Source organism: Phyllobates terribilis, unplaced genomic scaffold (assembly GCF_046119375.1).
Source record: "Phyllobates terribilis strain yellow unplaced genomic scaffold, ASM4611937v1 Scaffold_2__4_contigs__length_985480577, whole genome shotgun sequence".
Taxonomy (NCBI): Eukaryota; Metazoa; Chordata; class Amphibia; order Anura; family Dendrobatidae; genus Phyllobates; species Phyllobates terribilis.
The window spans coordinates 59289581-59313351 of NW_027362762.1; the positions used below are offsets into that span (position 1 = coordinate 59289581).

The 23771-nt window shown below is 45.1% G+C and overlaps 1 protein-coding gene across 2 annotated transcripts in view; it reads right to left on the bottom strand.

Moving 5' to 3' along the window:
- The window catches only part of ME3 (malic enzyme 3), a 292535-nt gene extending 279096 nt beyond the window's left edge, over positions 1-13439 (bottom strand). Inside the window, exons 1-2 of one of the 2 annotated variants that reach the window (XM_073662033.1) lie at positions 13322-13439; positions 1929-2157 (exon numbers count right to left, since the gene is read on the bottom strand). In XM_073662033.1, the coding sequence (XP_073518134.1) occupies positions 1929-2150 (222 nt within the window). In that variant the 5' untranslated portion in view covers positions 2151-2157; positions 13322-13439. Of the gene's footprint in view, positions 1-1928; positions 2158-13288 lie in introns of both variants that reach the window. The other variant, XM_073662034.1, reaches the window with a different exon arrangement.
- Positions 13440-23771: the final 10332 nt, after the last annotated feature.

Here is a 23771-nt window from a genome sequence, read left to right on the forward strand (position 1 = left end):
CAGAGGTATTACCTCATAAAGTGACAGTGGTCAGATTTGTAAAAATTGGCCCGGTCATTAATGTGCAAACCACCCTAGGGGGTACAGGGGTTAATAAGCTTGGATCCAGCACTCTGTGAACAACCAGCTTCTTTAGCAATGACCTTTTGTGGTTTACCTTCCTTGTGGAGTGTGTCAATGACTGCCTTCTGGACATCTGTCAAGTCAGCAGTCTTCCCCATGATAGTGAAGACTACTGAAGCAGACTAAGGACCTTTTTAAACGCTTAGGAAGCCTTTGCATGTGTTTTTTGTTAATTATTCAAATTTACAGAGATAATGACTTTTGTGTTTTCATTGGCTGTAATCCATAATCATCAACATTAACAGAAATAAACACTTGAAATAGATCACTCTCTTTGTAATGACTCTATATAATATATGAGTTTCACTTTTTGAATTGAAGAACTGAAATAAATTAAATTTTTGATGATATTCTAATTTAGTGAGAACCACGTGTGTGTGTGTATATATATATATATATATATATATATATATATATATATATATATATATATATATATATATATATAGATAAAATTGTTGAAAAAGATAATCAGGCTATTCATACTTCTGGGTTCTTGGGGTGAGAAGTGCCGATGGTGCAAGTCAATATCGGCACTTCCCCTCCAAGTATGGCAAAGCAAAAAGAGCGCAGAGATCTACCAGTCACTCGAACCCCAACTTATTTCCCTGGAGGGAAACTGAACCCAACTTAAACCCATTACTTCTTAAAGTTGCTGGGGTTGACGTCATTGTGGTGTAACTACAGAAGTTGCAGAGGTTGTAACCATTCCCAAGCCTTGGTGAGAAAAGGTGCCGCTCTGCCGAAAAGGAGGGCACCATCAGATTTTGCTCTTATATTCAGGAATTGCTATTTATGCAGTTGGTTACCATACCATTTAATAAAGCTCCATACTTTAAGCTATAGGAATGTCTTTTCTCATGTACGAGATTCCCGGCATTGCTATAATAGCAGCTCACGCTCCAGGCATGTGTACAGTGTAAACTTACTGCAAGGAAACTTCTCCTCTCAAGGACATTGTGTGAGTGTTAATTACGCCAGACCAAAGTCAGGGTGAGGAAAAAAAAACGAGTTATGTCCCTGTGTGTGGGGTCCACGTGAGAGCAGAAAGAGCTGGACTTCACATATAATAAAACTCAACGCTCCAACCTACAACAACGTTTGAGATATGACAGGGATGTGTCATATAATCCTGTGTATAGGGAATAACTTGATTTTTTTAGGGAGTAACCCTTTAAAAGAAATGGATCCATTGGGGCTCATCTACTAAGCTACATGAGCCACAAATTTGGCTTATTTTGTGTCTTTGAGCCACATTTATTATGTGTTTTATGGAGACTTGACAAGGGTGGAAAGAGGTTGCGATCTAAATCGCGATTCCATCCTCCAAAACTGCACCAAAAAGTGTTGTAACTTTGTGGACCAAAGTAAACCAACTAACCAATGGTAAAAAACTTAGACTGCACCAGATTTCTCAACCAGGATATATACAAATACAAATGTGTTGTATTTTAAGAATGTCTACTTTAAATTTCTGCGGTTATATTTATTGTAGGCTCCTCAGGGGCGGATCAAGACAGGGAATTTTTCATTGGAGGATTTTGAATTATTGCATTATGCTCCACCCTTAAGGGTCTAGAATAGGCAAATAACATATAAGTTTTGCACAGAGCTTGTAAACTACTGAATAATTACATTTCTCAGCAATTGTTAGGATCTCTGCTTGCTATCAGTGAATAGAAACACAATTAAATGTAGAGACTTAAAACAGTCTCTGAGCTAAACACTGCAATCTCTTTGGTGGAAGTTAGACCCTACCAACAGGAGATTGATCTGGCAAAATATACCTATAGGCGCTGACTTACCTTATTGAGTTGGGGGTTTCTGGTGATGTCATAGCCCCTCTTTTTGATGACTGGGGTCTTGACCGGATGTAGAGCGGCAGGCCCTGAGTGGCACACCCTCACCATCTCCCATGTAGCCCGGTGAGGATTTCGGATAAGCGGAAGCCACGATCCCATTTTAAGGACGCACCGGGAGACTCGGCTTCCGATGGACATTGTGTGTCTAGCGATCAAGCTGTTCATATTTTATCTAAAATGAAAAGAAAAGTATAAAAATATCTCTTCTAGATGTGTCTTAGGAGATCAATCATTCTGCCCTTCCTTTTTGCAAACTGCAGATCTGAATAGGTTGAAAGGCAACTGGTTACAGCAGGAGCTCTCCCCCAATGTCTCTAAAGACTCAGGAGTAAGAAAATAATACTGTAGACTAGCAGGCACTGGGGGAAAGTAGTCATTCTACTGCACAAGCCAAGGGCACCCCCTGCAGCTGTCTGGGGCCCTCCTCTCTTTCTAAGGAGCCATTGGCAGCAAAAGTTGCTCCTATGGCACAGGAATTGCAATTTGCTAGAAAAAGAGCTGAAAGCTTGCATATTTCTGCAATGGTACAAGATGTAATACGGTGCCATATACTGGCACCATATGGAGACACATTGAGTACTTACAGTCCAAAATGTGCAACCAAAAGTTCTGTGCACAGACATCCACTGTGTGTAGGAGGTCTTAAAGGGTGTAGCAAAGCCAGATAGGACTGGCTTAAATCCTAGCACTGCAGGTCTTGATTAGATGCACCTGACTAGCTTTGACCAAGAACCAGGGCCTGTGTTCATTAGGCGTGTCAGTGTGCTGGATGTTGAGCAGTGCTGCTGGTGAGTGACCAGCCAAAACGTGAACTATATCTGAGAGAGAGATGTGCCATGTTCTCTCTCTGAATAGAGGCTGCATGGGTCAGCTAGCAAAGCTGAGCAGTCTGTGTGTTAGAGTTGCAGAGAACTGTGTGGAAGCTGTAGCCTGTTCAGTGTGAACTGTGCCTGGAGTTGAACACTTGTTTGGTGCAGGAAACTCCTGGATCTCAGGCTGAAGGAGATACTGAGATTGGTAGAATCGCACCTCTTATTTGAATAAAGTTTGCTCTGGGAGAAAGGACTGTAATGCTAAATTAACTGTTTTATTTGCTGTCATACCTTTGTGCCCAGAAGAGGCTGTTTTTGGTTGTGAATCCCTTGGAGTTTTATGAAAGCAATAAAACTACACGTTTGGACCAAACCACATTGTCTGTGTGAACGCAAGCTAATGCCTACCTGAAAGCGTGAATCCCTACAATGGCTTCTTCTGTTTCTGCGATTGGTGCCCCATTCTCTTTATGTCCAAAATGGGTGCTACAGGACCATATGGTACTGGCTTCCTGCCGTGAAAACACCAGGACAGAAGCAGCGGCGGCAAGCCAGCGCTGTGCCCAGGGAGGCCAAGTACCTGCTTGGTTTGCTATTTTGCACAGTTTGGGCACTCAATCTCCTGAAAGTGAACAACCCCTTTAAATCTAAAAGACACATTGCAATGTTCCCAATGACCACTAAGCCTTACACTAGACTCATACATTACCTGTTCTGTACAGATAATATGTCAGCCGTCTCAAAATTATAACAGCAATACACTCTCTCACACTAAACTGTAGACGTAAAGGCATTGACCAGTTTAGAAAACTCATATTCATAGACTCTATTAGAGAATTCTTAATTAATATAAAGGGGTCATCTTTTCCAGATCCTCATCTCTGGGCAGGAGCAGAGAGCAGATACAAGGAGCATCTCTCGTTCTGGGGGGACTCATCTTGTCCTACACTACACAGGCAGCCCAATGATTTAAACAGACATTGCAATATTTTATTTCTCCTGCGGAGGTGCTGCAGGGAAATTAAACACAGCTAGATTTCGCCCACAGATTACAGTCAATAGGTGTAAATACCAGTAGGGGGGAACTTTGTGATCAGCTGATTATCAAGGGACCTTTGTAACAAGGCATTGTGCAATTGTTAAATATGAAAAACAAGAACATTTCTCCATTTTACCAAAAAGAAAAAAAAAAGTGTAAAAAAAAAAATAAAAAGCTATCAGCTTTTGTTTGTACAAGTAGGAATAGTTGTTATATCTCAGCCAGCATTGTCCATGCAGATAAGTAATGGAGGCTCACTGCTGTCTGGACTAGATAAGAGTCTTAGAGGATATTCTCACACTTCTGGACTCCAGTGAAGTTGCTCTGAAGAAAGTGCTGATATTGGGATTATTGATTCATGTACAATCAGACACAAGGATTGTACTCCCGTACAGGAGTCTATACATCCTGGTGTTAACCAAGAGGCATCTGGCATAAAGTACCAATTCAAAGCCTAAAGGGTCCAAGACCCAATGGATGGCTGCTGGCCAAAGAACGGTTCAGTCGATTGTTTGGCTGTCAGCTTTTTCACGCAACTCTCCCATACACAGTAGCGCTCGCTCAGCTGAAGGCTCCTGTGTTCTCTACGAGAGCGTCGCTGACATACTTCTCTAGCGGCAGTCTCTCTCCAGAGAAAAAAAATAAGGTTCGACAGCCAAAAATCAGACTTGCTGTCAGGAGACCACCACACACATTAGACTGTTGGCCAAACCCACCGATATCTCCCAACGGGAGTCTGGCTGTTCTGTGTTATTATCCAGTGAGCACTGTCCCCTTGTAAATATCATAAAAAATTAGCACTAAATAAAGAAAAAAAAAATTCTGGAACTGCCGGATTTAAAATATAATATTTTAAGTACATTTTTTATTTAGAATAAAATAAGAACAATAACTGGGCACTTGCAATTATGACACGGTCTCTTTTAAAGATTTGCTACAATTTTGAAAAAATGTGCAAAAACTCTCCAAATACCACATTTTTGGAAAATCTCGATATGAAAGCACCTTCGAGGTAATGCTTTAAAGGGAACCTGTCACCAGGTTCGTCCTATATGAGATACGGCCACCACCTTTCTGCTCTCCTATACAGCATTCTATAATGCTATATATAAGCCCCCAATCTAGCCTGCAACAAAATACAAACACCTTTTATTATACTCACCTGGAAAGTGGTCAGGTCCAACGGGTGTCACTGTCTTGGTCCAGCGCCTACCTTCTTCTTGCGATGCCATCCTCCTTCTGAGTAAAGTACTACAGTGCGCATGCGCCGGTGCTCTTTGCCTTTTCCTGCGTATACGCACTGCAGTACGGGAGCCCGATGCCAGGAACACTGTGTGTATGACATAGGATGCGTCATCCACACGAAAAACAGAAGGAGGACGGCATCGAAAGAAGAAAGGAAGCACCGGTCCGAGACCAGTGACACCCCTCGGACCAGACCGCCCCGCAGGTGAGTATAATAAAGGGTGTTTTTCTTTTGTTGCAGGCCGGGTAGGGGGCTTATATACAGCATTATAGAATGCTGTATATGAGGGCTGGAAGGTCGTCAAACCTGGTGACAGGTTCCCTTTAACCCCTTTCTGATGTGAGGCGTAATAATACGTACCTGTGACGTGGGCCTTAATGACCAGGTAAGTATTATTACGCTCCGGCGATCGCACCCACACAGAGTCTGATTCTAACAGCTGACATCCGGTACTATGTGCCAGAAGCGGTCCCGCGCCGCTCCCGGCACATTAACCCCCCAAAATGCTGCAAAGTTGATCGAAGCATTGAGGGAGTAGGCAGAGGTAAGAGAGCCCATCTAACCTTGGATCAGAGCATCCCAATCATTTCCATGGTGACCCGATGTCATCATGATGACATTCGGGTCATCAGGCATAAGGAAGTTAGATAGATAGTGCACTGAACATGATCTAACTTGTGCCAGTGCCAGTGCAGAGCTGACAGTCTGCATAGCACAGGGATGCTGCTGCATGTGTAGCGCCCCGAGGGTTCGGTCGCTACAGAGGTATTGAGGTGTGATATCTCACTTCCTGGTAAGGATGGAGTGTGGCTCAGGACTCTAACACCCACATGTACAACACCACATTTCCGGGGGGCAGGGCGACAATGCTCCCAAGAGTGAGCACAACTGCCCCTGTCCCTGGCTGGAGTGGGGGGAGGGAACACCTAGAAAGGGGGAACCCGGTAGTGTGTGGGTGGGGAGAGTAGATCCAGGGTGCACTGAAAGGAGGAGCATATAAGGTGGGCACCACCTGTAGTCAGAGAGGAGTAGAGAGAGGGGAGAGCAGAGAGAGAAGAAGGCAGGGAGCAGGGGCTCTGTACGAGCTCCGCTCCGCAGGCAGGCCAACTCTCAAGGCCTGAGCCTGGAGGGAGAAAACAGAAAGGAGAGGAACAGAGGAGGCTCCAGGAGTAGAGTGAAGGGACCCCAGGGGTGCGGACCGGCCAGTCGTCACCGTATGCCCGCCGCTACCAGAGTAAGGGGGTCAGGCCAAGAAAGGGAACCGGATCCCTCATCTAGTGGAGGAGAGCAACTACCCTCAGCTAGTAACTGGAGGCCGTGGTATTGCACGTGTTACGGTCCCTCACTACACCCGTTAGGAAGGCACCATATAGGGCCCAGAGAAACGGAACATACTTTTGCCCGCCAAGGCCCGAGGCAGCTGGACAGAAACGTGGTCAATTGTGGGGTACGACAGGCCAGAGAAAGGACACACAAAGGGGGTCCTGAAAAGCATTCCAAAAAGGTACCTGGGAGTTGGCCGAGCCCCTCACCTGGTGAGCACAGTACGACGTGGGCAACCATTACCTGCAGAAGTGGCTTGGAGTATAAAACTGTGAGTAAAGACCCTGGACTGCATCACTGGACTCTGAGTCATTACTGTTGCTCCCGCGCACCATCACCCCCATCATCTGCACTCACTGCCCTGAGGCTATACTCCTCCCGTGGGGAGTTATACTACCCCCTGCTGCGCACACAACATCAGCCTCAGCGGTCTGCCCCGCAGCGGCGGTTCTCAGTGACCGCAATCCACGGGTGGCGTAGTCGGACATTTAAACCTTACAAAACCCAAATAAACAGATCCGCCACTAGTTTGACCACCCTGAGCCACGGGACCGGGTCGCCGCCACGGAGACTACAACCCCTAGCATTACACAGAGACCCGGCTCCGGGTACACACAGCCCAGGGGGCGCGTCACATGCCTATGCTATGTAAGTAATCAGCCTGCAAAAATGTAAAGTCCCATAGTGGGACAAAGCGTAAAAGTGGCATAAAGTGAAAAAAAAAAAAGTGAAAAAAAAATTGTGAAAATATAAAAAAAGAAATGAAAAAATATATATATATACTGTACTCATAAATAAATATTATTATGAAAAAAAAAAACAATAAAAGTGCACATATTTGGTATTGCCACGTCCGGAACAATCTGACCTATAAAACTGTCCCACTAGTTATCCCCTTTAGTGAACACGGTAAAAAAAAAAAAAAAAAAAAGCTAAGCAAAAAACGATGCTTTATCATCATACCAAACAAAAAATGGAATAAAACGCGATCAAAAAGACAAATGTAAATAAAAATGGTACCGATGAAAACATCGTCTTGTCATGCAAAAAACAAGCTGCCATACAGTTTCATCAGCCGAAAAATAAAAAAAGTTATAGCTCTCAGAATAAAACGATGCAAAAAAAATAATTTTTTCTATAAAATAGTTTTTATTGTGTAAAAGCGCCAAAACATAAAAAAGATATAAATGTAGTATCTCTGTAAACGTACTGACCCAAAGAATAAAGCTGCCTTATCACTTTTACCCCATGCAGAACGACATAAAAAAATAAAATAAAAAAAACAATTTCTGAATTGTTGGTTTTTGTTTATTCTGCCTCCCAAAAATCGGAATAGAAAGCGATCAAAAAATGTAACATGCCCAAAAATGGTACCAATAAAAACGTCAACTTGTCCTGCAAAAAACAAGCCCTGACATGACTGTCGGCTGAAATATGGAAAAATTATTGCAAAAACTAGTCTTTGCAAAAAATAAAGCGTCTTTTTAGTGACAGCTGTCAATCATAAAAAAACAGATATGAATCTGGTATCGCTGTAATCGCATCGACTCGAAGAATAAAGTCGTCTAATCACTTATACCGCACGAGGAACGGCGTAAAAAATAAACTCTAGGATTAGATTGGGTTAGGGGTAGGGTTAGGGTTGTGTTGGGGTTCGGATTTTTTCAAAAGTAAAGAAAAAAAAAATAATGACGATATGGCGATTAGTGTTGAGTGCAAGTGCTCTCTACTTGAGTTTGCATCGGGTGCTCTGGTATGCACCGAGTATCGCGGGTGCTCGAGTGACATGTTCGAGTCTCCACCCCATATGTTTTGCTACTTTTATACAGCCAAAAAAAACACGCGGGGATTGCCTGCCATACACGAGCAATCCCAGCATGTTTTTTTTTTGGGTGTCTAACAACCGTGAAACATGCGGGTGGGGACTCGAGCATGTCACTCGAGCACCCGCAATACTTGGTGCATACCTGAGTACCCGATGCAAACTCAAGTAGTGAGCACTTCCGCTCAAGACTAATGACAACGTATTCAATATGATGACCTAATGTTATCAAATTCTGTGTCATACCTCTGGGTTCAAAATGTGCACTATACCTCTTGATAAAATCCATGAGGGGTCTAGTTTCCAAAAGGGGTCACTTGTGGGGAGTTTCCACTGTTTAGGCGCATAAGGGGCTCTCCAAATGCGACATGGCATCCGCTCTTGATTCCAGCCAATTTTGCGTTCAAAAAGTCAAACAATGCTCCTTCCCTTCTGAACCCTGACGTGTGCCCAAACAGTGTTTTTTCCCCACATATGGGTTATCGGCATATTCAGGAGAAACTGCACAACAGTTTTTGGGGTCCATTTTCTCCTCTTACCGTTGTGAAAATAAAAAAATTGGGGCTAAAAGATAATTTTTGTGGAAAAAGTTTAATCTATTCATTTTCACGGGTCTACGTTATAAACTTCTGTTTGCACCTGGGGGTTCAGGGTGCTCACCACACACCTAGATAAGTTCCTTGAGGGGTCTAGTTTCCAAAATGGGGTCACTTGTGGGTGGTTTCCACTGTTTAGGCACATCAGGGACTCCCCAAACGCGTCCGCTAATTATTCAAGCAAATTTTACATTCAAAAGTCAAATGGCGCTCTTTCCCTTCCGAACCCTGCCGTGCGCCCAAACAGTGTTTTTTCCCCACATATGGGGCATTGACTTACTCAGGAGAAATTGCACAACAAATGGTATGGGGCAATTTCTCCTGTTACCCTTATGAAAATGCAAAATTGTGGGAAAAATATGAAAATTTTATTTTTACGGCTCAATGTTATAAACTTCTGTAAAGCACCTGGGGGTTCAAGGTGCTCACCACACATCTAGATAAGTTCATGGAGGGGTCTAGTTTCCAAAATGGTGTCACTTGTGGGAGATTTCCACTGTTTAGGCACATCAGGGGCTCCCTCAATGCGACATGGCGTCTGCTAATTATTCAAGCAAATTTTACATTCAAAAAGTCAAAAGTTACTCCTTCCCTTCTGAGGCCCTGCTGTGCACCCAAACAGTGATTGCTCCCCACATATGGGGTATCGGCGTGCTCAGGAGAAATTGCACAACAAATTTTGGGGACCATATTTTCTTGTTACTCTTGAAAAAATAAAAAAAAATTGGGTCTAATGTAAAATTTTTGTGAAAAAAAGTTAAATGTTAATTTTTTTCTTCCACATTCCAAAAATTCCCATGAAGCACCTGAAGGGTTAATAAACTTCTTGAATGTGGTTTTGAGCACCTTGAGGGGTGCAGTTTTTGGAATGGTGTCACTTTTGGGTATTTTCTGTCATAAAGGCCCCTCAAAATCACTTCAAATGTGATGTGGTCTTTAAAAAAAAATGGTTTTGTAAATTTTATTGGAAAAATGAGAAATCGCTGGTCAACTTTTAACCCTTATAACTTCCTAACCAAAAAAATTGTTGGTTGCAAAATTGTGCTGATGTAAAGTAGACATGTGGGAAATGTTATTTATTAACTATTTTTTTGTGCGATATCTCTCTGATTTAAGGGCATGAAAATTCAAAGTTTGAAAATTGCAACATTTTAAACATTTTCGTCAAATTTCCAATTTTTTCACAAAGTAACGCAAGTAATATCGAAGAAATTTTACCACTTTCATGAAGTACAATATGTCACACAAAAAAAAATCTCAGAATCAGTGGGATCCATTGAAGCGTTTCAGAGTTATTACTTCATAAAGTGACAGTGGTCAGAATTGTAAAAATTGGCCTGGTCATCAACGTGCAAACCACCTTCGGGGGAGGTGGGGGTAGAGTTAACCTAAGTTCATTTCAGCACAGTGCTACTTTTACGGACCGTCCTGATTGGGTCACCTTGTCGCAGTGGGATGGCTTTCACGCTTTTTTGATCAAAATAGTGTTAACTAAGTACCCTATGTTATTTACATGTATTATTACAGTTCATTTATATACTTACTGCAGGGTATATGCTCATTTTTTTTTTATCCTGGTTTCTGTTAAATAGCCACAGTGTGAACGTGCTCCTACACATTGCACTTATGCCAACAGGTGTGCAGACACATTTTTTTTCGGCTTCGTAAAGTGCTACTTTTACAAAAGAATCAGGCGAGTAAAAATTAGGCATTATTCAGAAGTCTGTTTTTTTTTTTGCAGACCTGTTTTCATCAGCGTGATGGATCAGATTTTCATCCATTTTTGGTCCACGTGTCCCTTTTTTTTTTTTACTATCAGCGTGGCGTCCGTTTTTCTTGTACGCAAGAATTTTTTTTTTTTAGCTGTTTCTACTCATAAAAACACTAAAAAACAGGCAGAACTCAGATAACATCCGTGTAATGTCCATTATTTTCACGGATCCATTGATATCATTGAGGGTAGTGTGATCCAGGGGGACTCGGATCAAAGACGGATTTATGTTTCGTTTTTTGGGGGACTTTTTTTATTTTTATTTTATTGTGGACACACAAAAAAAAAAAAAACATGAACATGTGAACAGTCCCATAGGCTTTAATAGGTATGTGTTCTAGCTGTGAAAATCGGACCTCTGAGCTCGCGAGGCCTTATCTGGAGCCTCCATAAAAAATTGTCCACGAATGGTGGTAAAAAAAAAATTAAATAGAATTTAAAAAAAATTGCAGCATTGCCAGAACAAATTGAGGACGACTATTAGAAAAAAAATTGCAAAAAATGACGGCTGTAATAAAAAATAAAGAAAGATTAGTTTTTTCTATGACCAATAATCCTCAATGTTTCATAGTCCAGATCACACAATAATCTGTAATATTCTCCCCTCCATCGTCGGCCGGGGCAGTCTACCTTATATGACCTCAGTATGTGTGAATTGTCCTTGTTTTTTATCTCCGCCTTGTAGTAAACACTTCATACAAAGATTAGCTGTGTACATAACCCAGCAATACAGCCCAGTGCCGTCTCCATGACAACCAGACGCCACTAGGCCCGGACAGCAGCCCTGGCCTCACGCTGGATGCCGGTAGCCCACAATACAGGCCCCTATGAACAGATCTTCATCTATAAACATGTGATGGCAAAAAAATGGTTGTCGATATGAACCTTCCCACCCCCAAAACATCTTTTACCTTAGGTTTTGTCATATTACAAAGAAGTAGGATATTACATGATTTACACTATACATGGAGATCCCCTTTAAGGCAGCCAAAATCCTATTATATGATTAAGGCTGTGTGCCCACTATGCATTTTTCAAGCGTTTTGATGCGGAATTTCCGCAGCGTAAACGCTTCCAAAACGCTTGGTAATCCGTGCCCCATGATTCCCAATGAAAATCTGCATCTTCTGTGCCCATGCTGCGGAATTTTCCGCAGCGGATTTTCCTTGTGAAAAAATCCGCAGCATGTCCATTATTTGTGCATTTCTGCATGTGGAGTTGAGGTCCCAATGCACTTGAAAAACGCGTCAAATGCGCATGTAAAAACGCTGCAAAAACGCGTGTAAAATCCGTAAGCGTTTTTGACTGCCAAGAACATGCAGAAACGCTGCAGAAATTTACTGCTTCAATTCTGCATCGTGGGCACATACCCTAAGGCAGCCAAAATCTTATTATATGATTTACACTATACATGGAGATCCCCTTTAAGGGGGGGGCCTCCATTAAGCGGCAGAAACCACGCCCCCACCCGTAGCGCCCAATGGCAATTGCTATTTTGAAGGTAATGTTTCGGTTTCAGCAGCAAAATCACGCAGCCATTGGTCAAAGGGTGTGGGGGTGTGGTTGTGGCTACAGTGTAGAGGTGTGGCCTTAACAGATATCTCATTAATAATTCATGAACATTTAAAGAGATACACACACAATTCCATTCAGTGCCTTTAGGAGCAAATGCTAGTTTAATAGAAGTCCTTTAGTTGTCGTCTATTATCAGAATATATATATATATATAACGTTCATAGAGATATATCTATCTATATATACACATATCTATATAGATATATATGATAGAGAAAAAGTGAGAGAGATATTCATAGATAGATAGATAGATATATCGATATATCATAGGTAGTTATAGCATTATACTTTGCACAGAGGTTGTCACTCAGCTTTCCAAGAATCCAGACTAGCAAAATTATCTAATTAAGAGTGACAACCCCTGTAGGTGCTATAATGGCGGCCATATAGGTTGTCACCTCCCCCTCCCCCAACTTTTCCAGAAACAGATATAACTGTAAAACAACTAAAAAAAAAAATATTTGTTTTTGGCAACTCTAAAAAAAAAAAAAAACAAGACGATCCTTTTAAAGGAAATTTAAAGGGGATTGTCACATCCCTGCAAGAAGGCAAGTCGGGGATTCCAGATGGGAAGATCACTTTAAAAAGATGTCTTAAAAGTACTAAGAAAAAAAAAAAATCAATTGCTCCTTTGTTTTTCAACGTGATTAAACATTATGTAGACGCAAGCGGAGAGACGACCGAGATGATCTTATGAAACATCTGCAAGGATCTGCCCGAGACGAGACCCCTTGTAAACAAGATACTTAAGCCTATGCCTGCTAGCCGGGGCCTCTGCAAATAACACGCGGAGATATATACCATTACGCGAGTCGCCGGCGCTAAATATAGCACCATTTTTAATTATACATCAGGAAATCATCAATTGTCTGAAATCCGATCTTGGAACTGTTGAGGCGTACAAGGGTTAAACATCAAAAGCGACGTTCACTTCCGCAATACGCTGTCAAAATCCAAAAATATTCAAAACACCCCCCACAACCACCAAGAAGACATACATGTATCAACCTGCACAAGCATTATATAGTTATAATGTACAGCACAAGGCTCAGCTCATTCATCTACTGCTAGGAAAAGCACCAGGATACAATGTATCCCTGCAAGACATAAGACAAAGACCTGCAGACATGTCCGCCTTCTTGTATCATTTACCTCCAAGCTTTCTGCAAGGACCAGCTGCAGCTGCACTCAGCACGGCAGGAGTTAATGCACTGTTCTGTGTCAGGACACAGACAAGGAGGCTACTTCTTTTTTTTTTTTTTTTTTCAAACAACTTTATTGGGTAGAGCAGAGCGTGAACAATCCATAATAATACTGAGGACGCAGCTTATTTTTTATTTTTGCCTTTTCACCATATTTTTTTATTCTTTTTTTCGCCATATTTTTTATTTTTCCCATAGACATAGCCTTATGAGGGATTTTTTTTTTTTTTTTTGCGGAATGTGTTGTAGTTTTTAATGACAATTTATTTTACCATATATAGTGTAATGGAAAACAGGAAAAAATCCAAACGGGATCAGCTGGTGAAAAAAAAAGTGGATTAAAACATTGATTTTTGGGTTTTGTTTTTATGGTGTTTATCTGCGGTAAACAGATCAGTACAATTAGAACAAACTTTTTTTCATTTTTCTAATTTGAGGCCATGTTCCCATATGAGAAGACGCTTCCTTGTTTACCAAAATACGCACAAGCAATCTGCTCTGATTATTGCAATTTACCAAAAATTTTCAATTTTTTTTATATCCTTTGGTGCAGATTTGATGCCGTTTCTTATGTGTGTTTTTTTTTTTAATTCAGTAGAAAAACGCTGGAATTCTACACAATTCCATTTTTTTACATGCAATTTTTCAGGCTTCCTCCGACCCCTATATGGGAAAAAAATGCATGAAAAACCACAGTTCAATGGTATCTTTAAATGCACAATGGGCAAGAGTTTTCATCCACTTTGCTTGAACTGTCGAAAGCTTTCTTGCATGAATAATTATTCTCAAAAATTTTGTAAAAAATTTTGTTGCCATATTCTGAGACCTGTAACTTTTTTTAATATTTTTCAAGTTGTTTTTTTTTGTGTTAGCGAACTGGAATGAACTGGGGTACATTCAAAGTTTTGATGTCTTTTTTGGGGATTTTAGGAAGCAAGTGCGGCAACTACAGAAAGGCAACTCTGGCGTTTCTATTCTTTTTGTTCTTTACAAAGTTTATGGGTTAATTAGTTTAATTCCTCGATAGATCTTGACTTTTACAGACGCAGCCATAAAAAACTATGCTTCATTTTTTTTAATCGAGGAAAATAGGGGGAATTCTGACTTATTTTATTTTATATTTTTGAAAACATTTATATACAGTACAAAAGTTTGGACACACCTTCTCAGTTAAAGATTTTTCTGTATTTTCTTGACTATGAAAATTGTACATTCACACTGAAGGCATCAAAAGTATGAATTAACACATGTGGAATTATATACTTAACAAAAAAGTGTGAAACAACTGAAAATATGTCTTATATTCTAGGTTCTTCAAAGTAGCCACCTTTTGCTTTGATGACTGCTTTGCACACTCTTGGCATTCTCTTTATGAGCTTCAAGAGGTAGTCACCAGAAATGGTCTTCCAACAATCTTGAAGGAGTTCCCACAGATGCTTAGCACTTGTTGGCCCTTTTGCCTTCACTCTGCGGTCCAGCTCACCCCAAACCATCTCGATTGGGTTCAGGTCTGGTGACTGTGGGGGCCAGGTCATCTGGCGTAGCACCCAATCACTTTCCTTCTTGGTCAAATAGCCCTTACACAGCCTGGAGGTGTGTTTGGGGTCATTGTCCTGTTGAAAAATAAATGATGGTCCAACTAAATGCAAACCGGATGGAATAGCATGCCACTGCAAGATGCTGTGGTAGCTATGCTGGTTCAGTATGCCTTCAATTTTGAATAAATCCCCAACAGCATCACCAGCAAAGCACCCCCACACCATCACACCTCCTCCTCCATGATTTACGGTGGGAACCAGGCATGTAGAGTCCATCCGTTCACCTTTTCTGCATCGCACAAAGACACGGTGGTTGGAACCAAAGATCTCAAATTTGCACTCATCAGACCAAATCACAGATTTCCACTGGTCTAATGTCCATTCCTTGTGTTCTTTAGCCCAAACAAGTCTCTTCTGCTTGTTGCCTGTCCTTTACCATGAAGGCCTGCTGCACAAAATCTCCTCTTAACAGTTGTTGTAGAGATGTGTCTGCTGCTAGAACTCTGTGTGGCATTGACCTGGTCTCTAATCTGAGCTGCTGTTAACCTGCGATTTCTGAGGCTGGTGACTCGGATAAACTTATATTCAGAAGCAGAGGTGACTCTTGGTCTTCCTTTCCTGGGGCGGTCCTCTTTGTAGCGCTTGATGGTTTTTGCAACTGCACTTGGGGACACTTTCAAAGTTTTCCAAATTTTTCGGACTGACTGACCTTCATTTCTTAAAGTAATGATGGCCACTTGTTTTTCTCTACTTAGCTGCTTTTTTCTTGCCATAATGCAAATTCTTACAGTCTATTCAGTAGGACTATCAGCTGTGTATCCACCAGACTTCTGCACAACACAACTGATGGTCCCAACCCCATTTATAAGGCAAGAAATCCCACTTATTAAACCTGACAGGGCACACCTGTGAAGTGAAAACCATTTCCGGTGACTACCTCTTGAAGCTCATCAAGAGAATGCCAAGAGTGTACAAAGCAGTCATCAAAGCTGTAACGGGTCTGGGAGGTGGAACCTCTGAGCTACTATACAAAGGGGCAGTGCTTGTAAGGAAGCAGGTGGCTCCCAGGGAAGGCGGGCGGGTAGTCACGGCAAGTGACAGGGACAGTCTCTGGATAGAAGGGCAGGAGGTCACGGCAAGTGACGGGAACAGTCTCTTGACAGGCAGGTGGTCACGGCAAGTGACAGCAGGGTAGGAGTCTCTAGACAGGCAGGTGGTCACGGCAAGCGACAGCAGGGTAAGAGTCTCTCGGCTGGCAGGTGGTCACGGCAAGTGACGGCAGAGCCTCCAGGTAGGCTAACTGGCGGGTAGCAGGTGAGCGCTCCCAGGTGAGCGGGTAAGAGTCTCTCGGCTGGCTGGCAGGTGGTCACGGCAAGTGACAGCAGAGCCTCCAGGTAGGGTAGCTGGCGGGTAGCAGGTGAGCGCTCCCAGGTGAGCGGATAAGAGTCTCTCGGCTGGCTGGCAGGTGGTCTCAGGCAGGTATCAGGCAGGAATCAGGCAGGTATCAGGCAGGTATCAGGCAGGTATCAGGCAGGTGCTTCCTGATCCGCAGGCAGACTGGTCCATAGACAGACTGGCGGATGCCTTTAACCCCTCTGGTCGGGGCCACTTCTGGATGGCAGAAAGTTTCTCAGGATCCATTCGTAGACCGGTCTGAGAGATGATGTAGCCCAGAAATGGAAGCGAGGTCTGCTCAAAGAGGCACTTCTCAAATTTTGCGTAGAGGTGGTTTTGCCTGAGCCTGAGCAGGACCTGACGAACGTCCCTCCGGTGTGTGGGGAGATCCGGAGAGAAGACCAAGATGTCGTCTAGGTATACCACCACGCAGGAGTAGAGAAGGTCACAGAAGATATCATTGACCAACTCTTGAAAGACGGCGGGAGCATTACAGAGACCAAAGGGCATTACGAGGTATTCATAGTGGCCGTCCCGGGTGTTGAATGCCGTCTTCCATTCATCCCCCTGACGGATACGAACCAGGTTATAGGCCCCACGGAGATCCAGCTAGGTGAAGATTCTAGCACCCCTCAGACGGTCAAATAATTCGGGAATGAGCGGAAGGGGGTATTTATTCTTCACCGTGATCCGGTTAAGGCCTCTATAGTCTATGCAGGGATGGAGTGAGCAGTCCTTCTTTTTAACGAAGAAGAAGCCTGCTCCCGCCGGGAGGTAGATTTCCGGATAAATCCCCGGGCCAAGTTCTCCTCGATATATTCAGACATGGACCGGGTCTCAGCAGCGGATAAAGGGTAGATACGCCCTCGGGGTGGAGTAGCGCCAGGTACCAAGTCGATGAGGCAATCGTATGGTCTATGAGGAGGTAATGTCTCTGCTTCCTTTTTATTAAAGACATCAGCATAAGACCAATAGTGTACCGGCAGGCCGGGTAGATTGACTGGGGGTGGAGAAGGACGGGCAGGACGAACGGGAACTAAACAAGTCTTATGGCAGTCCTGTCCCCAGCGAAGGACTTCTCCGGTCTGCCAATCAAGCACGGGTGCATGTTTCTGGAGCCAAGGTAGGCCAAGCAAAAGGGCATGAGAGAGTCCAGGTAGAACATGAAAGAAGATGCTCTCAGAGTGCAGCATTCCCACCTGCAGAGTTATGGGTTCGGTGATAAGTTGGATGGGATGCGGTAAGAGACCCCCGTCCACAGAGGCCACAGATAAGGGTTCGACCAGAGGTTTGGTGGGAATGCGGTATTTCTCTACCAGGGACTGAGAAATGAGATTTCTGGCAGCTCCAGAATCAAGTTGAGCTAGTTCAAAGTAACGGTTCTCCCCGCAGATGATAGAGACCGACAGCATCAGAGATGGAGAGGGTTTACTCTTGTCTAGGACGACCTCTCTGAGCGATCCTAGACACAGGCGTTTCCCGACCTCTCCGGGCAGGAACGGATCCGGTGCTCCTTACTGCCACAGTAGAAGCAGCTCCCCTCGGCACGGCGTGACTCTTGACGGGTTTTGACCATCTTGGTCTGGTCGACCTTCATAGGCTCGGGTGAGTGCGCCTGGGGAGTAACAGAGGAAGTGACGGGATTCTGGAAGGTAGGAGCAACCCGAGGAAACCTCCTCTCACAGGTGACCTCTTTGGTACGCTCCTGGAACCGGATGTCAATCCGGGTGGCAAGAGTTATTAAGTCGTCGAGAGTGGTAGGAATGTCCCGACCGGCAAGTTCATCTTTAATCCGGCCGGATAGACCCTCCCAGAAGACGGACACCAAGGCGTCGTTATCCCAGGCAAGCTCAGGAGCAAGGGTACGGAACCGTATGGCATATTGGCCCATGGTGAGACTCCCTTGACGGAGGCGTAGCAGAGATGAGGCGGATGAGGTCTTTCGTCCTGGTTCGTCGAAGACTTTCCGGAAGGCCGTGAGAAAGGCTGGCAGGTTGGACACCAGGGGGTCTCCTCTCTCCCATAGAGGATTTAGCCAGACCAGCGCCTCCCCAGTGAGATGGGACATGATGAAGGCCACTTTGGCTCGGTCGGTGGAAAACTGGTGTGCCAAAAGTTCGAAGTGCAGGGTGCACTGGTTAATGAAGCCCCGTGCCTGACTGGGATCTCCACCAAAACGAGGCGGAGCGGAAAGGCGGGGACCGGGAAAGGATGCCATGGTATTGATGGGCAGCGGCGCTGCCGGGGTAGTAGTTGTGTGAGTGGAAGCAGCTCCCGACGAGGTAGTCAGTGTGTCCAGGCGGGAGTGAACACTACGCAGGTGGCCCAAGATGGAGTCCTGTTGGAACCTCTGACGGGAAAGTTCATGACATAGGTCCGAGAGCGAGGGAGCTTGGGTGCCACCGGGTTCCATGGCCCGAGCAAACTGTAACGGGTCTGGGAGGTGGAACCTCTGAGCTACTATACAAAGGGGCAGTCCTTGTAAGGAAGCGGATCCTCCCAGGGAAGGCAGGCAGGTAGTCACGGCAAGTGACAGGGACAGTCTCTGGATAGAAGGGCAGGAGGTCACGGCAAGTGACGGGAACAGTCTCTTGACAGGCAGGTGGTTACGGCAAGTGACAGCAGGGTAGCAGTCTCTAGACAGGCAGGTGGTTACGGCAAGTGACAGCAGGGTAAGAGTCTCTCGGCTGGCTGGCAGGTGGTCACGGCAAGTGACGGCAGAGCCTCCAGGTAGGCTAACTGGCGGGTAGCAGGTGAGCGCTCCCAGGTGAGCGGGTAAAAGAGTCTCTCGGCTGGCTGGCAGGTGGTCACGGCAAGTGACGGCAGAGCCTCCAGGTAGGCTAGCTGGTGGGTAGCAGGTGAGCGCTCCCAGGAGAGCGGATAAGAGTCTCTCGGCTGGCTGGCAGGTGGTCTCAGGCAGGTATCAGGCAGGAATCAGGCAGGTATCAGGCAGGTATCAGGCAGGTATCAGGCAGGTGCTTCTTGATCCGCAGGCGGACTGGTCCATAGACAGACTGGCGGATGCTGGTAGACAGACTGTCGGACCGCAGGGAATGCAAGCAGGTAGACAGAGCTGGAAAACAGACTGGCAACGGGACTTGAGGGCTGAAGCTGAGGTGAAAGGCTTTGCAACAACTTTGCTCGGGCACCTCCATTTTGGAGGAGGTGCCTTATATATGGGAGCTCCACCGGCAATTGGCCGGGGACTCCTTAGGACGGCGCGCGCGGCCCCTTTAAGAGAGAGGGAGCGCGCGCCCTAAGCACAGTGCCCGGGAAGCGGCGAGCGCTGCCAGCAGCGTGGGAAGAGGACGCCGAGGACGGAGCAGGGAGGTGAGAGGAACGGCGTCTCTGCCTAGCAGGAGGCAGGGACGCCGACGCTACAAAAGCAAAAGGTGGCTACTTTGAAGAACCTAGAATATAAGACATATTTTCAGTTGTTTCACACTTTTTTGTTAAGTATATAATTCCACATGTGTTAATTCATAGTTTTGATGCCTTCAGTGTGAATGTACAATTTTCATAGTCATGAAAATACAGAAAAATCTTAAAATGAGAAGGTGTGTCCAAACTTTTGGTCTGTACTGTATAAGTCCATGGCCCCACTATCAGTATTTGGTCAGTATTCGGTCAGTATTTTTTCTCAGGAGTGGGAGCCAAAATCAGGTGAGGAACAATCAGAGAAAAGGTATAATAGAAACAAGTCACCAATTCTGAATTTATCACCCACTCCTGGTTTTGGCTCCCACTCCTGAGAAAAAATACTGACCGAATACTGACCAAATACTCATAGTGAGGTCTTGGTCTTTGGGTGAAAATCAGAGTTGACTATAGATCTCAGTATGTGGCTCAATTTCATAGGAGAAACAAAATAGTGGCCTTCCGCAGGCCTCAGCAGCCAGGACAATCCCTTGGCACCCTGTGATGGTGTTCCATCAGGGGCATTGAGCAGCCAAAAGGAGGCGTCACCACAGAGGCGTAGCTAGGGGTTGAGCTTGTAGGGGGGTGAAACATCTAAGTGGACTCCTATAACCAGGTAGCCATGTTTATAACTATGGCGGTGCACTTAAATCATAGGTATGGGGGAACTTCAGCCGATGACCATGCTGTTACTGAAAATAAATTTCTATACAAAGACCAACCCTGATATTACCGCCATATGGTGACCATATAATGATAGATACTTGTGCTGAAGAAAACATAAGAGATTAAAGTACAGTTATAGATATTGACTTACAGCTGATGTTCTTTCTGATGGAATCATTCACTTTTATCGTGTTTTCCTTCTGGCCCAGACCACCATGACAACTTCTTCCAGTCACAACTTATCTGCTTAGTTTACAACAAAGACACATTTGATTTTCCTGCTCCATCTTCATCTATTCCCAACCTGCACAAAAGCCTCATCCCACAGATATCACAATGACGCGCCCCCTGGGCCTGTGGGGAACGGGCCTTTTAGGATGAATGCTGGGGGTTGTAGTCCTCGTGGCGATGACCCGGTCCGTGCCCAGGGTGGTCAAATCAGAGGCAGGGTTATTGGTATGATGATAGTCCGACTACGCCACCCGTGGATTGCGGTCAGTGGGGACTGCCGCTGCAAGGCAGACCGCTGAGGCCGGTGTTATGTGTGCAGCTAAGAATGGGATGACTCCCCACGGGAGGAGTACAGCCTCAGGGCAGTTAGTGTGGATGATGGGAGTGATGGTGCACGAGCGCAGCAGGAATAACTCAGAGTCCGTGCAGTGCAGTTCAGGGTCTTTACTAGTGTTATAAGGCAGACCCTCCCGGGAGTACTGGTTAGCAGTAGGGGCCTGGTCAGTCTGTGAGCAAGTAGGATCTCCCCTGGCCAGGTGGAGTTGTAGGCCTCCCCGTCTATCTGCACTCTTTCCTGGCTACCTTGCTGTATGCGGGTAGAAGTAGCCCACGTCACTGAGTATACCGTGTGGTGCTCACCCGTATGGCCGGTGACTTGGGGCCTTCTGTTAGCCTCCGCTCCACGACGGCGGTGCTGGTCCCTTGCTTGTGACCGTGCCTCCGGGCTTCTATGGCCAGAGGACCTGGAATCCCCTGCCGGTTGGATTCTGCTGCTGGACCTGGATGTCCCCACAGCTTCGGACTCCGTGTCCGGTATTAGTGTCTCCAGCCAGGGCGAGCTATCTGGCTTCCAGCCCCTGGCTCTCACTCCTGCTCCTACAGAGCTCCTGGTACTTCCTTTCCCTGTGTCTGCTGTCCTCCAGACCAGACTGCGTCTCTGTCTGGGACTCTCTCTCCTAATCCCGCCCCAGACCCAGTTTATAAGGGCAGATTCCTCCCCTCCCAGGTCTGGGCGGGCGGTGTTGCATGCATAGGGCTCCTTACCAGAGAAACCTCCCACCTGCTCTCAGACGTAATATTTCTATTACTGTGGTAACCAGACCCCTGGGATGCCACAACAATACTGGGCCACTGCTGCTGTATGTGTCCCTATTACTGGACCTGATGTGTGCCACGAATACAGAGCTTCTCTTAGTGCCCCACATAATAATCTCAACCAGTGTGCCTCTTACAAAGTAAAATGCCTTTTTTGCTCCCTCTAGAGATTAGATGGTAAAATTGCCCACTAGAAAATAGTACTGCCCCGTGCAAGTGCCTTAGACTACAGTGCCCACATTTAGCCCCCTAGAAAGTAATAATGCCATCTATATACACTTTTGATGGTCACAATACTCTGAGTGCCCCTATACCAATAATGCTTCTTAAGTGCCCACATAACATTTAATAATGCCCTCTAAGTAACCCCATGTATAGTAATAATGTCCCCTGAGTCCCCCCTTAGCCCTATACATAGTATGATGTCCCCACAGCAATGCTATGCAAAGTGTGATGCCCCCACAGTTCCCCTATGCAAGGTGTAATGCCCACCAGCTCCCCTATACACAGTATAATGTCACATACAGCTCCCTACTGTAACGTTGATGGATGTGAACCCACGGACCGGGCTTACCCTGGAGGGACGTGACTAAGTGTCTACTGGGTATTCACTAGATCCTCTGGTTTTGAGGATAGACTGGGCTGCCAGTAGGCACCAGGTACCACTCCAGGACAGTCCACAGGACTGCAGCAGCTGACCGGGTGATCAAAGACTCAGGTACGGAGTACAGGTGGGCGAGACAAAAGCGTAGTCAGACGGTCCAAGGTTGGGGCAGGCAGCACTGTTTCAGAATTTGTAGCAGAAGTCAGGAGTGAAGAGATCAGAATAAACAAGAAGGCAAGCCGGGTCCATAACAAGTGAGACAAAACAGGAATACGCCAATACAGGAAGCTAGAGACTGAGCTACTAGAACCTAAGTTTAGGCGTGGAATGGAGGATGGAGTTGCCTGATATATCACCTGCTGACAGATGATAAGCCAGGGAAGCAGATCTCTGTAGGACAGAATGGATGCAAATTACAAATTCCTGCACAGTTCGGCCACTTACAAACAGCAGAGTGGAGTAGAACGAAAGATGCGGTGAGTAGGGTAGTACTTAGAAGGAGTGCGAGTGGCCAGCGTAACAGTTCCCTTCACCTTACACCCCCTCCTTTTTTGGCCAGACAGAGAAATCTTTTAAGGATAGTAGGGGTGCAGAGGTTCTCCACAGTTTCCCAAGATCTCTCCTCTGCGCCAAAACCCTTCCAATCAAACAAATTTAATGTCTTACTTTGGACCCTCTTGGGATCCAGAATGTATTTGACCTCAAAAAAAATCTGAAGGCCCCTCAGGAACGGAAGTAGAGGCAGGGAGTATGAACCTCGGAGAAGCGATTCAGGATCACCGGCTTCAAGAGCGAGACGTGGAAGGAGTTTGGGATCCGTAGATTTGGCGGAAGTAGAAGATTATAGGTCACCAGATGAGTTGTTTGATGATTTTGACCAGACCAAGATATCGAGGAGCAAACTTGTAGGAAGCACCTTCAGGCGAACATTCCGCAAAGACAACCAAACCTTATCTCTAGGTAGGTAGTGAAGCAGCAAACCTCACTTCCTGTCCGCATGAGTCTTCATCCGAGACACGGCCCTAATGAGTTAGACCTGAGCTTGCTGCCAGATCTGTAGGAAATAGTCAAAAGAAGAATCAGCAAATCCCAAAACAAACAGACATAGGAAAAGACACTTGAGGATGCGGCGAGTAAACAATAAAGAATGGAGATGCTCCGGAAGACTCCCCAATGTGGTTGTTGTAGGAAAACTCCGCCCAAGGAAAAGTTGTGCTCAGTTATCCTGGTGGGCAGAAATAAAGTGGCGAAGATAGTTTTTGAGAGTCTGGTAAACCCATTCCACTTATCCATTGGTCTGTGGATGGTACACGGAGGAGAAATGCAGCTGGATATTCAGCAGCTTACGAAGCGCCCTCCAAAATTTAGATGTAAACTGGACTCCATGGTCAGAGACAATGTGGAGAGGGAGACTATAGAGACAAAACACATGCTGGAAGAATTTTGTGGAAAGC